At 49.2% G+C, this 15,884-nt stretch overlaps 1 protein-coding gene across 1 annotated transcript in view; it reads left to right on the forward strand.

Annotated features, from left to right (window-relative positions):
• Nucleotides 1–15,884, forward strand: part of LRRN4 (leucine rich repeat neuronal 4) — a 28,373-nt gene that overhangs the window by 8,547 nt on the left and 3,942 nt on the right. The window contains exons 2-5 of the mRNA XM_064276466.1: nucleotides 4,002–4,104; nucleotides 8,167–8,839; nucleotides 10,276–10,480; nucleotides 13,119–13,256. Of these exons, the coding sequence (XP_064132536.1) occupies nucleotides 4,002–4,104; nucleotides 8,167–8,839; nucleotides 10,276–10,480; nucleotides 13,119–13,256 (1,119 nt within the window). The remainder of the gene's footprint in view (nucleotides 1–4,001; nucleotides 4,105–8,166; nucleotides 8,840–10,275; nucleotides 10,481–13,118; nucleotides 13,257–15,884) is intronic.

Here is a 15,884-nt window from a genome sequence, read left to right on the forward strand (position 1 = left end):
GTACCATTTTACATTCCCAAGAGCAGTGTATTAAGTGTTCCAGTCTCTCCACAACCTCTCCAACATTTATTATTTTGTGTTTTTTTGATTAATGCCAGCCTTGTTGGAGTGAGATGAAATCTCATTATAGTTTTGATTTGCATTTCTCTAATGGCTAATGATCGTGAGCATTTCCTCATGTATCTGTTAGCTACCTGAATGTCTTCTTTTGTGAAGTACCTGTTCATATCCTTTGCCCTTTTTTTAACTGGGTTGTTTGTCTTTTTGTAGTTGAGTTTTTGCAGTATCATGTAGATTTTAGAGATCAGACGCTGATCGGAAATGTCATAGCTAAAAACTTTTTCCCAGTCTGTAGATAATCTTTTTACTCTTTTGGTGAAGTCTTTGGATGAGCATAGGTATTTGATTTTTAGGAGCTCCCAGTTACCTAGTTTCTCTCTGTGGAGGTTTTAAAACATGCCTACAAATTCTTTGACAGTCTGCCCATCAAGAGATGGGATCTATGGCCTGTCCCCTTAAATTAGGGTGAGTTTGTGGCTGATTTGAGCAATAGAGTACAACAGAAGTGATACTATCTGACCTCCAAGACTAGGTCATAAAAGGTCGTGCAGCTTCTGCCTTGTTCACTGGAACACAATGTCTTAGAGTCCTGAGCCACCATGCAAGAACTTCAGTTACCATGAGGCCACCGTGCTAGAGAAGCCACGAGTTGGCACTCCAGTTGACAATCCCAGCTAAACCCAGCCTACTAGCAATACCTACCAAGGCACAAAACATATGAGTGAAGCCATCTTGAACCCTCAAAACCTGCTGCCAAGTGATCTCAGTCAATGCTCTGTGGAGCCAAAGAATCATCCCGCTAATCTCTAATAAAATTCCTGACCCACAAAACCATGAAACGGAATATAATGGCTTCTGTTTTAGCCACTAAGTTTTGGGGTACTTGTCAGCTAGCCACAGAAAACCAGAACAATATCTCCCACCTTAAAAAAATTTTTTAACTCTACCTCACTCCATTTTTCTGCTCCATCTCACAGCAAAATATCTCCAAAAAGTTAAAAAGACTAACACATACTTTCTCGTGTCTTTAACTCCTCTTTTGCTCCTGTCCCACCACCCCACTAAACCCTGCTCTTGTTCAAGTCATAAATGACCACCATGATGCCAACGCCAGTGGACAGTTCCCTGTCCTCCTCTTAGTCAGTCTCTCTAAACACGTTTGGCCATGCCCTCCTGGTCAGACACCAAACTTTCCTGAGTTTTTCCTACCTTTCTGGCTCCTCCTTCCCAGCCTCCTTTGCTGATTCCTCCTTCTCTCCTCTACTTTCAAATGTTGGCTCAGTTCCCTTCTCTTCTCTCTCTACGTGCTCACCCTAGGTGGTCTTATCCAATACCTTGGCTTTAAGCAGCAGATAAACGCTCATGCTGCTCAAATGTAACTCTCCAGCTCTGTCGTCTCCCCAGATTCCAGAGTTGGATGACCAGTCGTCCCCTCAATACCTCCTCTGGAGGTCTAACAGACATCTCAACCCTAACATGACTAAAACTGAGCCTGTAATAACCTACCCCAAATCTGTTGTTCTCCTAGACTTCTCTATCGCAATAAATGGCATTTCAATCCACTCAGTTCTCAGGCCAAAAGTCTAGGGGTCATCCATGATGCCTTCCTTTCTCTCAAACCTCACTTCCAATCCATTAACAAATCCTGTCAATTCTACTTCCAAAACATATTTCAAATATGCTTACTTGTCTCCAGCTTCAGTGTCATCACTCTCAAGGCAGCATTACCACTTCCTACCTGGACACTTTCAACGCCCCCTTAACTCTCTAGCTTTGCTCTTAACTACAATCTACACAGCAACCAGAGTGACCTTTTAATGCATACTTCACTGGAATGATACAGTCCCTGCCTTCCCCTCCCCTCACTCACTAGCCTCCAGTCACACCCTCTGCTTTTTTTTTTTTTTTTTATTCAAACACAGGAGGATCTTTTTTGCCTCTGAGTCTTTGCACATGCTGTTCCCTGGAACATTATTCCCCTGGCCCATTGCATGAGAGCTCCATCTCATCTTCAGGTCTCTGTTCAAATGAAGCAACTCTTCTTGGGTGACTCTTTCCACTCTCCTCCCCTGTTTATTTCCTTTTGAGGTCAGGGTCCCTGTTTTGTTCATCTCTGAGTCTTCATTTTATGTACTGAACACCTGGCTCCTACACTGCCATGTTCTCAGGAGATGTGTACTGAATTGCTAAATCAGGTGCAAAACATGAGACAGAAAGAAGGTGAAGAACACAGACATTGCACCCAGTAAGATGGCAGTAGTGTTGGTGTGAGAACCCAGGTATCCTGTGTTTCAGTTTAAGGTCCTTTTCACTCTAATATGGAGTCCCTGTGTGGCACAAATGGTTAAGCACTCAACTACTAACCAAAAGGTTAGCTGTTCAAATCTACCCAGAGGTACCTCGGAAGAAAGGCCTGGTGACCTACTTTAAAAGACCATAGCCATAAAAACCCTATGGGGCAGTTCTACTCCGCAACACACGGGGCACCACTCGATGGCAACTGGTTTGGTTTTGTTTCACTCTAGCTTGCTGCCTCTGGCTACAGTAAATTCCAGAATGAGGTTTATAAAATCAGCCTGTCTACTGTCTTGCCCCGCTTCCTAGAGCCATATGTCTGAGTCTTTTCTCTTCCACTACAAATTTTTAAAGGACCTGAAAAAAAAATTTTTTTTAATTGTAAACAGTCTACAAATGCTGAAATCTTAGTGCTAGTGAGTGAATCCAATAAGAAAATAGATATGAGACTCAAACCATTCCTATTTTATTTCCTCAGGGTCACTTCCTCACAGGCAGAACCCACTCAGATAACGTGGCCACTTGAAAACCTCTCTTCTACATACCCTGCTGTGGGAGCTGGCCCCTTCTGGAGACTTTACAACCTGGTACCGTCTCCTCCCACAACTGCCCTTCCATTCCTCTGGCTTATCGCGTGGTGTCAGAGAAGAATGAACCTTTTAAGCTTGTACATTCCGACTCCAGCATTTGGAAGGAGTAGGAACCCCTCAGCAGAGCCAGCTGGCCTCTGGAGGGCAGAAGCAGCTGGCCGAGCTGTCACTCGTCACCTGTACCAGACCCCCCCTGCCATCCCAGGCTGCCAGGGCTGGGAATAGAGCTCGACAGGACCCCTTGGAAGGCACTGATTCTGGGTCTTGGGGGCATCCTCTATTGTGGGTATTTATTCGTGGAGTCCTGGCGGGAGGGATGGGGAAAGCAGGGGTCAGAACTCATAGAAATGCTGCCTGGTGCCTGACTCTCCCCAGGTGCGTTTACTTAGCCAGACCTGTGGGAAGAGGCCCCACACTGCTAATGCCAAGGCAAGTGTGACCTGGCCAACCATGCAAATAAACCCCGAGCCCAGAGCAGAAGAGTGAGAACTAGGTCACCCATCCTTACATGACCTCTGACAAGCCAGTTACCCTCCCTGGGACTCACTTTTCTCCCTCTAAAATGGACAGGGTGGGGTGGTACTAGACTAGTTCTATAGTTCCTTTAAGGCCAAGGATCTATGGCTCTGATTTTAATCTAAATCCAAAACAAGCATAGCCAAGTGTATAATGAGTGGCTTTTTTTTTTTTTTCTTTTGTGGGTCATGGTTTTACTAATACATTAACTGTGTGATCTTCTTCCAAGATCCTTCTCCCCAGCGATCTATGAAAGTGTTGGGGAATCTGGCCTGGAAACTTCTTTGTGACTCAGTTCTCTACTTCCACTTCTGCCCCCACTCTTCCCCCACCCATACTCCATCTCAACCCTCACCTTAGCCATTCTCAATGTTGGGATGTTAGAGAGCCTGTGTGCGAATCTCAGGCACTTTAATTTAATGTTCACTGTTTTGAGTCCTGCTCCATCTACTCCCAGACACTTTGGAGGACATTATGATTCACCGTGTACTCCTCACGCCTTTTTTCATTCATTTGATCAACATGTCCCCTGTGTGCCAGGCTCCATCTGGGCACAGGGGCTGCTAAGATGAAGGACGCTGTACAGTTCTCAGGAAGCTCAGTCATTAATTTTGGAAGAGTCAATGTCATTCCGCCTGATGCAGTAAGCCTGGAACACCTAGAAGAGAACACCAAGGGAGGCATCTAGTTCAGCTTGGGGTAGGCGATGGAGGGCCTGCTTGGGCTAAATCATGAAGGGTGCAACAACAGATGCTATGGGTGCCACCCATAACCCCTTAGCCCTGCCTGGACTTGCTCAAGGCAAATCAGATGTGCCAGAAAGTTAAAGCCACAGGAACTACCCCAAATCAAGGAGGAGCAGAAGCTGGTGGATAAACACTCTTGTTTTCCCACCGCCTGATAGAACAATTCCAAGGTGTGCTCTCCACGATCTCTCAAAGGGTCCCCACAGGATGGACCCCCCATTGCCCACAGCAATTACCTGCTCATTAACACACCCTTCACTGTCTTCCCTTCCCTGTCTCATTTCCTTACCCCCCCCCCCATCATTCTTGGTATCACCTCCCAAATGAGCTACCCGCGCTGAAGTCCTTACCTCAGGGTCTCCTTTTGAGGGAACCCAAACTAAGATATAGGTGCAAAGTGTGACCTAAGAAGAAGAGCAAGAGGATCAAGGTGAGAGCACCTGCACGGAGGAAAGAGCTTGGGGAAAGGGCGGGATGTGGCATGGCATTTGGTGTGCCCAGGTCCAAGATACACTGGGCCTAATGTACTTGTTGGTCCACGGACTTTGTCATGGCCCCTTAGCATCCTTGTCTGGAGAGGAAAACACCTCAGTCATTTTTCTCTGACCTCCAGGAAGTGCTAACCCTGAAGGACCTCCCCAGGCGTCTTCCTCATCCTTTACACATAGTACCCAAGAAGTCTCCTCTGTCTATTGAGGATGAGTTGCTCAACAACAAAAGGAAGTTTCCCAACTCTCCTGGCTTCTTGGATGATCTGGGTCTATCTAAATATTTGGGAAAGGTTTTCTTGTGCTTAGAGAGAATATTACAGTGTCAAATACTTTTGTAACTACATAAGGGTTCTTGTCCTGTCCTACTGGTGGATCGAATAAGACAGACGCCACACCACCCATTGCAAGGGAAACAGAAAGTGGAAATTTATTGTCTGCGCAGACAAGGAGCAACGTGGGGTCTGGCGACCATAAGGCCACGTGTTCCCCGTCTAAGGGGGCTGAGGAGCTTTTTGTTTCCAATGGCGTTGGGGGTTGGGTTTGGTACCAGAACTCTCCACCCTTAGCCCTCCCATGCCCATACTTGGAGGTCCGGGTATTAAATCATCTTCCGTCAGATGTGTGTGTAGTTAGACCCCTCACTTTTAAAATGGAATCGGATGAAATCATGGGCTGAGAAATATCGTTCTTTCTGGTGACAACTGGAACCAGGAGTCAGTTGAAGGACATGATCTCTTCAATCTGCGCATGCTTCAAGGTGTAGCTTGGGCTAGTTCAGTGGATGGAGCCACTACCTGCTGCGACTTCCTGAAAAATGTTGCTCAAAACAAGCTTGTAGTTAGCAAGACACAGAAGGGGGGGTGGGAAGGGGTGTTGATTGGTGTTTTCACTTATCACTTAGGCTTATAGAAGGCAATATCATACAGTGGTCAAGTCAGACAGACTAACCAAGTACCCCAGAAGCCTACTGGTCAACCTCCAGGAGCCTCACTTTCCTTCTCTGTAACTTGGGAATCAGTTTGTATCTGGTGAGTTTTCAATGAGATATGGATATGGTGTTAGGCGCTGACCATAGTAAGTGCTCAGTTAAAAAATATAAATAAAAGGACATGGTGGTGGAGGCCTCAAGGGTGGTGCCTACACTGGCCCCAGACACACCAGCCAGGAGCTGGAGGTCTCTGAGCAGTAAGTCACCCCTTAGGCACTTAGACTAATAAGGATTTAGAGATTCTGGATGGAAAGGACCTCAGAGGAGATCCCCAGGGAATTCCAATTACCCAATTAACCCAACATGCCAACGGGTGTCCTGGGGTTCCTCAAGACTGCCAGATAAGGACTGACAGGAGGAAAGATCCGTGAAGTCCTGGTCTCAGAGTCTGTGTTCACAAAGCTCTGGATAACTAACCCCTGGCTGGACTCACAGACCTTCCAGTGGGGTTGGGCAAAGGCAGTGGGGGTGGGGTTCAGATCAAAGGCTCTCAGACGAGATTACGCATCTCTGCTCTTAGGATTTTGGGGGAGAAAGGCTCTGGCACTCTCAACAAAGCTCATTTTACCATCACCACATCTTCAAGGAGGCCTGGGGCTTTGGGGAGGGCGTGTTCTTTCTGTCTTCTTCATTCCCATCTCTTATGAGAGACAAATACCCACACTGTCACCACACTGGTTCTGGAGATGCTAAACAGATGCCTCCCGGGGACTCTCAGACCTGGTTTGATGAGCAGAAGCTCCCTTCCAGACTCCTCTGAGGGCCCTCTCTGCTTCCCATGGCCACTTTGCCTGTAAGTCTCTGCAAGCCTTCCTATGGGGTCGGGTGCCTTCCCTCCTTTGGGGGACAGGGCTCCTCCTCACCCTGGCCACCATTCAACCCCCAAGCATTCCATGAAATAGAAATCACCTGCCAGGTAGGACTGGATTCCTGAGAGATGAGAGTGCTATCTTGGCCTGAGGGCTCCCCATATTAACCCTTATGCTCACCTTGGCGGGGGAGGCTGACTCCCTTCAGTTTCTCTGCCTGGGGAAGGTGGTGCAAGGAGAGGCAAAGATGGGGGAGCGCTGGAAGGAGGTGCTAGGCCTGGAAGGGACAGGCCCCAGAGAGGGAGGAAGGAGATAGGCAATGAGGGTGGTGGCTACAGACTACCTGGTCTTGGTGAGAAGAAAGGGCTCTGGAGGCTGAAGTACCCCAGGCCCTCTCAGTGGGCGGGGAGGGGAGGAGGTGCAGCTGGGAAACAGGCTTCTTTGGCATTCCTCTGGAATTCAGAGCTGAGCTGCTGGCTGAGTCACGGGTTCTTGGAATCTATAAAATAAGATTGAGGGCCGCAAAGGGGCATCTGGAGGTGCCACACTGCAAGAGGACAGCTTCCAGGTGAGTATGTCATACTGCTGGACGCCTGGACTCCTGATCTTAGTTTCTGGGATCTTATCACTGCCTTGACCCCCAATTAACAAAAGAGAGGGGGTCTGGGCTCCTAAGTAATCAGCAGAGATGGGGGGAGTGGCAGGAATACACGTCTGTAATGGGGGTACGTGGTGCAGTGACCCTGAAGCCAGGCCCTGGGTGGAAATAGCTTTGCTGCCACAAACCAGCTCACAGCTGCCAGATCTACCCCTTCCTGATCTCCCATGGGCCCTGTGGAATCCTGGCTACTCCAGACACTCCACACCTAGCCCCTCTCAGCCATCTCTCCAGGGCTGGGCTGGCCCTGGGGACCCTCAGTTTTATTGGAACCCACATGGGGCCAGAAAACACTTGATTCCAGATTCCTAAGCCCCACAGCTGGCTGGGGGCTCCTTTCCTCTCCGGAAGGCAACCCTGAGGGCCTTTCCAAGAAAGAGACCCCAGAACTGATTTTTAAATATGATCTGCAGATCAGGTTGCAGGCAAACCAGGACTCACAGCAACTGGGTGGCTCTCAGGGGAAAAACGGGCAACTAGGGTTTCGTTGCAATTGACAAACACTTCTGCCAGTCTCATGTTTATACCCCAGCATATCTTCCAGACAGGCTCGTTGACTGGCTCATTATAAATATATGCTTATGGAGGAGCTTTTGCGGGCCTGGGAGAGTTTACAGTGAGAAAGGGCCCATTCCTTTCCTTCCAGAAGCTCACGTGACGGGGACAAGTAAACTCTGGGGATTACTGGGAGGTTCAGGCCCAGATTGGACAAATGAGGGAGATTCCAGAAGAGGTTTACTTTGGATGCTAGACCACAGGCCCATAAGCGGGAAAGGGCATGACGGAGAGAAGGAAGGGTTAGCCAAAGGCAGGAGGGGCCGCCGAGCACACGAGAGAGCCCATGAAAGGCAGGCAGGGGAGAGTCCCGGCACATCAGCTGATGTTGGGGAACATCCCGCCCTCGAGGGAACGTCCAGGGCGTGGGCTCTGTGTCAAGGCCCTCCCCGGACGGGGGCCCATTTCCCCTTCTGTTCCACAGGAATTAATGGACCACGTCGCTGTTCTCTCCGCAGCCACGCGCCATGTGCTGGGCCCTGCTCCTGCTGCTGCTGCTGCTGCCGCCGGCGCTGCTCTCGAGCCAGGCAGAGCCTCCCCAGCAGAGGGTGCCGCTCTTCCGGCTCATTCAGCAGGGCCCCCGGGAGGGCGGCGGCAGTAACGCCACAGGCTCCACCTGCGAGGGGATCCCTGCCGCAGAGGCCACCTTTACCCTCGCGAACCGCAGCCTGGAGCGCCTGCCCGGCTGCCTGCCACGCACACTGCGCAACCTCGACGGCAGCCACAACCTGCTGAGCGCCCTGAGCGCGCAGGAGCTCGGCGCGCTGCCCCAGCTGCAGGTGCTGACGCTGCGCCACAACCGCATCGCCGAGCTGCGCTGGGGCCCCGGCGGGCCGGCGGGCCTGCAGACGCTGGACCTCAGTTACAACCGGCTGGCCGCCCTGCCGCGCTGTGAGGCCGGGCCCGCGCCGAGCCGCCTCCGCGCGCTGCACCTTGCCGGGAACCCGCTGCGGGCGCTGCAGCCCCAGGCCTTCTCCTGCTTCCCGGCGCTCCGAGTCCTCAACCTCTCCTCCACCGCGTTGGGTGGCGACGGCCAGGAGGCCATCGCGGAGGCGGCGTTCACGGGAGCGGACGGTGGGGCCCTGGAGACGCTCGAAGTCCTGGACCTCAGCGGCACATTCCTCACCCGCGGTGAGTCTGGGGCGGCCAGGGTTTCTAGTCGGCCTGAGCGCGGAGCCCGGGCTGGGCTTGAGCTCGGGGTCAGGGCCGTGTTCTTCCTTGCGAGGTGATTCCGGTGCCAATAGGTTTCAAACATAAGGCCAACTAGATTTCCTGAGCCAAGCTGGGTCTTGTGGAAGCGCCACACGGGAGCTTAGGACTCGCGAAGTCCTAAAAGGTGAAAACTATTATCTCTGTTTTGTAAATTTGAGGGAACGAAGGCCCAGAAAGGTGAAGTGACTTGGCCCGAGGTCTCACACCTAGTTTAATGGTACCTCCGAACTCGAACCTAGGCATTCTGAGTCCAGAGGCCAGATTTTAGCCACTCTCCTGTGCTGCAGTCCAGCATAGCCGGATAGGTACGTGCAGAAGGGAGCGGTGAATGAATCGCTTTGGGGCTGATAACGGATGAACTTAGCACCAATCATGCACTGAGCCTGAGGCAACCGATGCTCTGAGGATGAATTCATTAATTTTTCTACTCAGCTGGCTAGAATTCTTTCTGTCATCATAAGGAACCACCCAAACAAGACATAGGAGAAGGTAAGAACTGCGCTGCTCCTGGGTGTTGGTGCTCTGATTTGCCAGGCTGGTTTTAGTTAGCTGTATTTGTTAACACTCCGTCTGTCTGTAAGCACTTATTCCCACCCCAGACAAAGAGAGAACACTGGGAAAAGCTGAGGGCAAGGGGCACGCTCTCCATTTATTAAGGGGGCCACACAGTCAGGCTCCTGGACCTCCTCCAGCCTTGCTCCCCTTCTTCTCCTTACTTAAAAAAAAAAAAAGGCATCAAGTGGACCCTAACTCATAGTGACCCCATGTGTGTCACAGTATAACTCTGCTCCATAGGGTTTTCAATGGATGATTTTTGGGGGGAAGTAGATTGTCAGGCCTTTCTTCTGAGGCACTTCTGAGTGGACTCGAACCTCCAACCTTTTGGTTAGCAGCCAAGGACTTAACTGGTTGCACTGCCCAGGGACTCCTTACTTGCATTTCTCTAAAATTAGCCCTACACCTGGTAGCCCTCAGAGAGCAAAGTCTGGGTTATTTTTGTGTGGAGTCTAACTAGAGGATGTGGCTAGCAGCAGATCTGAAGACAAGTGTCCTAGGTTCGAGTCCTGCCTCTAACCCCTCCCAGCTATGTTGTCTTGGACGAATCAGTCTCTTCTCTGGTCTTGACTGCCTCATCTGTAAAATGGCAGGAGGTTAGAGAAAGGAATGGCCATCTCTGAAGGCTCTTATGGCCGAAATGGCCCACACTTCTGAAATCCCAACACTGTTAACTGTGCCCATGATCAGCCGTGACCTTCTTCCTGAATCACCTTGTCACTCTTGTTTCCTTAATGCCATGCCGCCTTCCTGGGATTTTGCCTCCTTGAGTAGTGGGTGGTTTCCCCTCTGTGTTTCAGTTCAGTCAGAGTGGATCAGAGACCTGCCAAATCTCACATCCCTCTACCTGAGGAGGATGCCCAGGCTGAGGAACCTGGAGGGGGATGTTTTCAAGATGACCCCCAACCTACGGCAGCTGGATTGTCAAGACTCCTCGGCCCTCATCTCTGTCCACACACAATTCTTTGAAGACACACCTCGCCTACAAGCCCTTCTCGTCCAGAAGTAAGTGTTCTGAGACATGACTGAATTTTGCCCATTGCACTATGTCAAAAATGTCTAACTGTTTTACAGAACAAACAAGACCTTAATTTTTTTCTCCCACAGTTCCTTCGAATCCTCTCTGAGGTTCTGTTCTTCCTCACCCTTTGGATGATATCCTGGGCAAGTCCCAGATAGTCCATCTGGCCTAATAACCATGCAACTCAGTCCTGTCCAGAGTAATATTAAAATTCAAACTCTTCTGCACGTCAAGTTTTTCCTGTGCACAAGCCCAGGTTGGAAAAACTGCAGCGGGGAAGAGTGGACAAGGGGATCAAGTTCTTCTCTCTTTCTGGACCCATGTCTTTCCTCACATGTTATGCAAGTCCAGTCCCTTCCAGGGTTTGAGGAAGTCTAGGGAGGAAAGGTGAATAGGTAGTAAAGGTTCCACTTGCAGTTGGGATCTGGGGCTGGTGCCCTCTGGCCTGGGAATGTCCAAAGTATCACCATACCCACTCTCCTTCTCAAGAGTAACCACCATCCCGACTTCCAACAGGAAGGACGGTATCTCTTTGGAGAAGATCCCTGGCTATCTCCTTTCCTCGTGACCCATACCTGGGCTCCAGGAAACAGGCACCTTGGCCCTATCACCACTCACACATGCAGCCACTTCTTTCTCTGCCAGATCCAACCAACCCCGTATCTTTAGATTTCTCACATGAGTCAGACAAAGTCCTTGTATACTCCAAGTTCCAAGGAACATTTTTCCAAGAGATAGTCTTGAAGCCTGCTTCCTCATTTGGCTTAAGTTCCAGGAAAAGAAGCTTCATTTGGCTTAAGGGAAACATCCTCTCTCCCCACACCCATTGTGGTTGGGGGTTCCTCCAAATCGGTCTTCACTGCCCAGACTCTTCCACCTTCTGACCCCTTCTCATAAGGCTTAGATGTGAGTGATGGGTCAGCATAACCCATTGCTCAGTCTCTTTGCTTGTCTGTCCTACACAGGCGGTCTAGTGCCTCACTTTAGGATATGTGGGTCCCTTGCTCCTCAGGCGTGGTTCTTAGCCATTTGTAGTCCCTGTTGAGCCTAAGACTGAAACAGTACCATTTTAAACATCCTGTTACATAACAGCTATTCCTGTGACCATGGCCATGTGTAAAATATTAGAAATGGCATCAACTTCCCGTCTTACTTCTGCTCTGAGATTTTGTACTGGCCAACTCACTAGAAGCCTCATATTTTCCATCAACAAAAGAGTGATATAACACTCACCCCACCTGCCTCTCAGGGTCCAATGAGGTAATGTAATGAAAGCATTAATAAGTGTTGTAAATATTGTTGGATGAAAGTAATATTATTAGAATACCCCTGGGAGATCTAGGGGCATGTCTGGTGATCTCTGTCTTAGACAGTGCAGCTATGAAAGATGGAATTAGTTTTCCAAAAGGGTTTGTTCAAAAGCAAAGACAGAACCGTTTGCTTATTCTTTCCTTCCTTCAACAAATAGCTGTTGAGCATACAATGCATATCCCAAGAACTGTGCAAAGTGCCAGGAATACAAACATAGTGAAGTTTCTTTATCTGTAAAACAGAAGTGTAACCATGGTACTTCACGTTAGGGCATGTCATGAGGGAAAAGGAGAAAGTACATGGAGGATGCTTAGCTCAATGCCTGGCGTCAGTGAAGATGACGGTGGTGGTGATGATGGTGATGGTAGTGATAACATGGTAAAGATGATGTTGGTGGTGGTGGTGATGATGAAGACGGTAGTAATCATGGTTGTGGTGATGATGGTGATCGTCATGGATTGAATTGTGTCCCCCCAAAACATCTGTCACCTTGGCTAGGTCATGATTCCCAGTATTGTATGATTGTCTACCATTTTGTCATCTGATGTGGTTTCCCTATGTGTTGTAAATCCTATCACTATGATGTTAATGGAATGGATTAGTGGCAGTTATATTGACGAGATCTATAAGATTAGTGTTTTTTTTTTAATTATTATTGTGCTTTAGGTGAAAGTTTACAAATCAAGTCAGTCTTTCATACAAAACCTTATGTACACCTTGCTATATATCCCTAGTTGCTCTCCCCGTAATGAGACAGCACATTCCTTCTCTCCACCCTGTGTTTCTGTGTCCATTCAGCCAGCTTCTGTCCCCCTCGGCCTTCTCATCTCCCCTCCAGACAAGAGCTGCCCAGATAGTCTCATGTGTCTACTTGATCCAAGAAGGCCGTTCTTCACCAATATCATTTTCTGTCTTGTAGTCCAGTCCAATCCCTGTCTGAAGAGTTGGCTTCGAGAATGGTTCTTGTCTTGGTAGATAGTATCTAAGCCAATCTCTTTTGAGATATAAAAGAAAGAAGTGCCACGAAGAAAGCAGTACTGGGAGCAGAGTGCATCCTTTGGACCTGAGGGTTCTGGGCTGAGATGCTCCCAGAACAAGGGAAGACTGATGACAAGGACCTTCCTCCAGAGGTGTCAGAGAAAGACTTCCCCTGGAGGTGACACCCTGAATTTGGACTTATAGCCTACTAGACTGTGAGAGAATAAATTTCTGTTTGTTGAAGCCATCCACTTGTGGTATTTCTGTAATAGCAGCACTAGATGACCAAGAGAGCGGCCTAACCAGATTGTTTGATTTTTTTGTGTATTTCAGCTGCAACTTGAGTTCCTTCCCTCCTTGGAAGTTGGATTCCTCCCAGGTCCTGTCCATTAACCTCTTTGGCAACCCCCTCACTTGTAGCTGTGAGTTGTCCTGGCTCCTCTTGGATGCAAAGAAAATCGTCCTGAAGAGGTAACACCTTTACACAGCAGACAACTGAGGAGTTGAGAGTCAGCCTTCAGAAGCTGATGTGCTCTTGCTCACCTCTTGCTCATGTAACCTTGCTGGGCTGGTTGGACAGTGCTGGGTGGGGCTGCCCTCCCCCATGTAGTTATCCTCAGGGACCCAGGTGATGGGGGCTCTGCCTCCATTCCAACCAGCCAGAAGAGGCCAAGAGCATGGAGGAACACACTGGGGAGGGGTTTTATTTGTTTTTACTGTTTAAATGGAAGGGTATTTATTTTAAGTGGAAATCCATATGAATATATGGAAATCCATATAATCCAGGGGAGCCCCTGGTGGCATAGTGGTTAAGAGCTTGGCTGCTAACCAAAAGGGTCAGCAGTTCGAGTCCACCAGCTGCTCCTTGGAAACCATATGGGGCAGTTCTTCTCTGTCCTATAGGATCACTGTGAGTTTGAATTGACTTAGTGGCAATGGGTTGGTTGGTTGGTATTGTAAATGGGTTGCATGTTCAGTGTGCAACTACTGGCTGAAAGACTGGCAGTTGGAACCCACCCAGAAGTGCCTCAGAAGACAGGCCTGGTGATCCACCTCTGAAAAGTCACAGCCTTGAAAACCCTATGGAGCAGTTCCACTCTTCACACAAGGGGTCGTCATGAATCGGAAAAAACGTGACAGCAACTAAACAAAGAACAACTATAACTGAAAAACCAATGTCATGTGCCATAAATAGAAACAAACAAAAAACACGGGGGGGCGGGGTTTAATGGTCTAGGTCTGGAAACCTGTTACTTCTGAGTTGATTCTGACTCATAACGACCCTATAGGACAAGGGGAAAGCTGCCCCATAGGGTTTCCAAGGAGTGGCTGGTGCGTTTGAGCTGCTGACTTTTTGGTCAGCAGCTGAGCCCTTAGCCAGTGTGCCACCAGGACTCCAGGTCTGGAAGTGGGGCATATTATTTCCACTCGTATTCCATTGGCCCAAAGTCAGTCAACAGGCCACACCTAACTGCAGGGGAAGCTGGGAACTGTAGTTGTCTGGGTTTCCTAGTAGTGCTGTAACAAGCTACCACAAAGAGGGTGGTTTCAAAGAACAGAAAATTTTCTCATAGGGTTTTGGCAGAGCTATGTGTTCTTGAGTTCTCTCTTTGTTGCTCTTTTTCTCTCTTTCCTTCTTCTCTAGAGGAAGATTCTTCCTGGTCTCTTTCAACTTATGTAGCACCAGGCATTTCTTAACATTCCTTGGCCTGTAGAGGGATCCCCACTGTCTTCCCCCTGTGTGGAGGACTTTTTCCTTCATGTCTATCCCACCCTCTTACAAGAAACCACTCAGAAGGGATTAGGACTAGGACCCACCCTACTCCAATATGACTTAACTGGTGTCTTCAAAGAAAGACCTTATTTCCCCAAACAAGATCACACTCACAGGTAGAGGGGTAAGGCTTCAACATATCCTTTTGAGGGACACAATTCAACCCGTAACAGTAGTCCAGCCATGTGCCCAGTAGGAAAAGGAAATGGGTTGGGTGAGCACTCTCCGCCAAAGCAGGTGCTATCACTGCCTGAGTTTTACTGGGGAGGTAATCAGGTCCCAGAAAAGGTGAGGGATCTGTCTTCCTCTAAAAGCTGTACTCCAAACCACCAGGCCCTACTGAATTCCCAAGGCTGAGCCTGGCCGCGTGCTCCTGGGTCATTCAGTCCAAGCCCAGGGGGTTTACAGAGCTCTTATGGAACAGGAGAAAAAGAACTCCTGCAAAGAATCCCATTGGCTGTTGGCTGGAAGAGCAGTTTTTGCAGTGGGGAGCCACAGCCAGGGTAGCCACTAGGAAAGAATGGGAGGTGGGAACCCTTCCTCCCACCCTCCCAGGCCTGAGAAGCCCTCCAACCAGCCCCATTAACTTATTCTCCTCCTTGGAGCTTATTCCACCCCACCCCACAGGGGTCTTTTCTTGCTTCCCACCCAAGCCCAGCTGTCAAGTAGGGCCCAGTCTCCCCTGCTCCTCCCTATCCCCTTCACCTTGCCTCCAAAGACAAGGCCTTTTGCAGTCAGGAGTCTCACAGTGGCATTAATGAAGAGGTTGAGGAAGCCCGGCTTCATCTCTGGGTTCTACCATTTATTACTGTTGATCTTGGATGAGTTACTTAACCTCTCTGTAAAATGGGAATAATAGTACCTACCTCACAGGGTAGAGCAGATTACATTAGCTGATACATGTCAAGTGCTAAGAACAGTCCGTAACACGTGGCAAGCACTCAGTAAATGTTATGTGTATGACTACGATGGCTAGTATTCACTGCCAGGAAAGAGACAGATGACAACAAAATGGTAAACCTCACTTAGAGAATCTGGACTGCTTGCCACACTGCTTAGGTTTAGGCTCTGACATTTGGTCATGAGATCTTGAGCATTTAGCTCCTCTTTCTGAGCTTAGTTTCCTTCTCTGCCCAGTGGGAGTGATGTTGGATGAAGAGAGTGAGGGTCACTGAGGCGATGCTGTTAGGGCAGGCGGCATGTACCCGGCAGGAGCATGCTGAGGAGGCTTGGTGAGAAGAGACATCTGGGCTCTGGACTCAAAAGGCCAGCACCAAAGCAGCCCTGAATCCAAATGCCTTCTGACTGGTTTGCCTGTTTTCTAG

Source organism: Loxodonta africana, chromosome 24, assembly GCF_030014295.1.
Source record: "Loxodonta africana isolate mLoxAfr1 chromosome 24, mLoxAfr1.hap2, whole genome shotgun sequence".
NCBI lineage: Eukaryota > Metazoa > Chordata > Mammalia > Proboscidea > Elephantidae > Loxodonta > Loxodonta africana.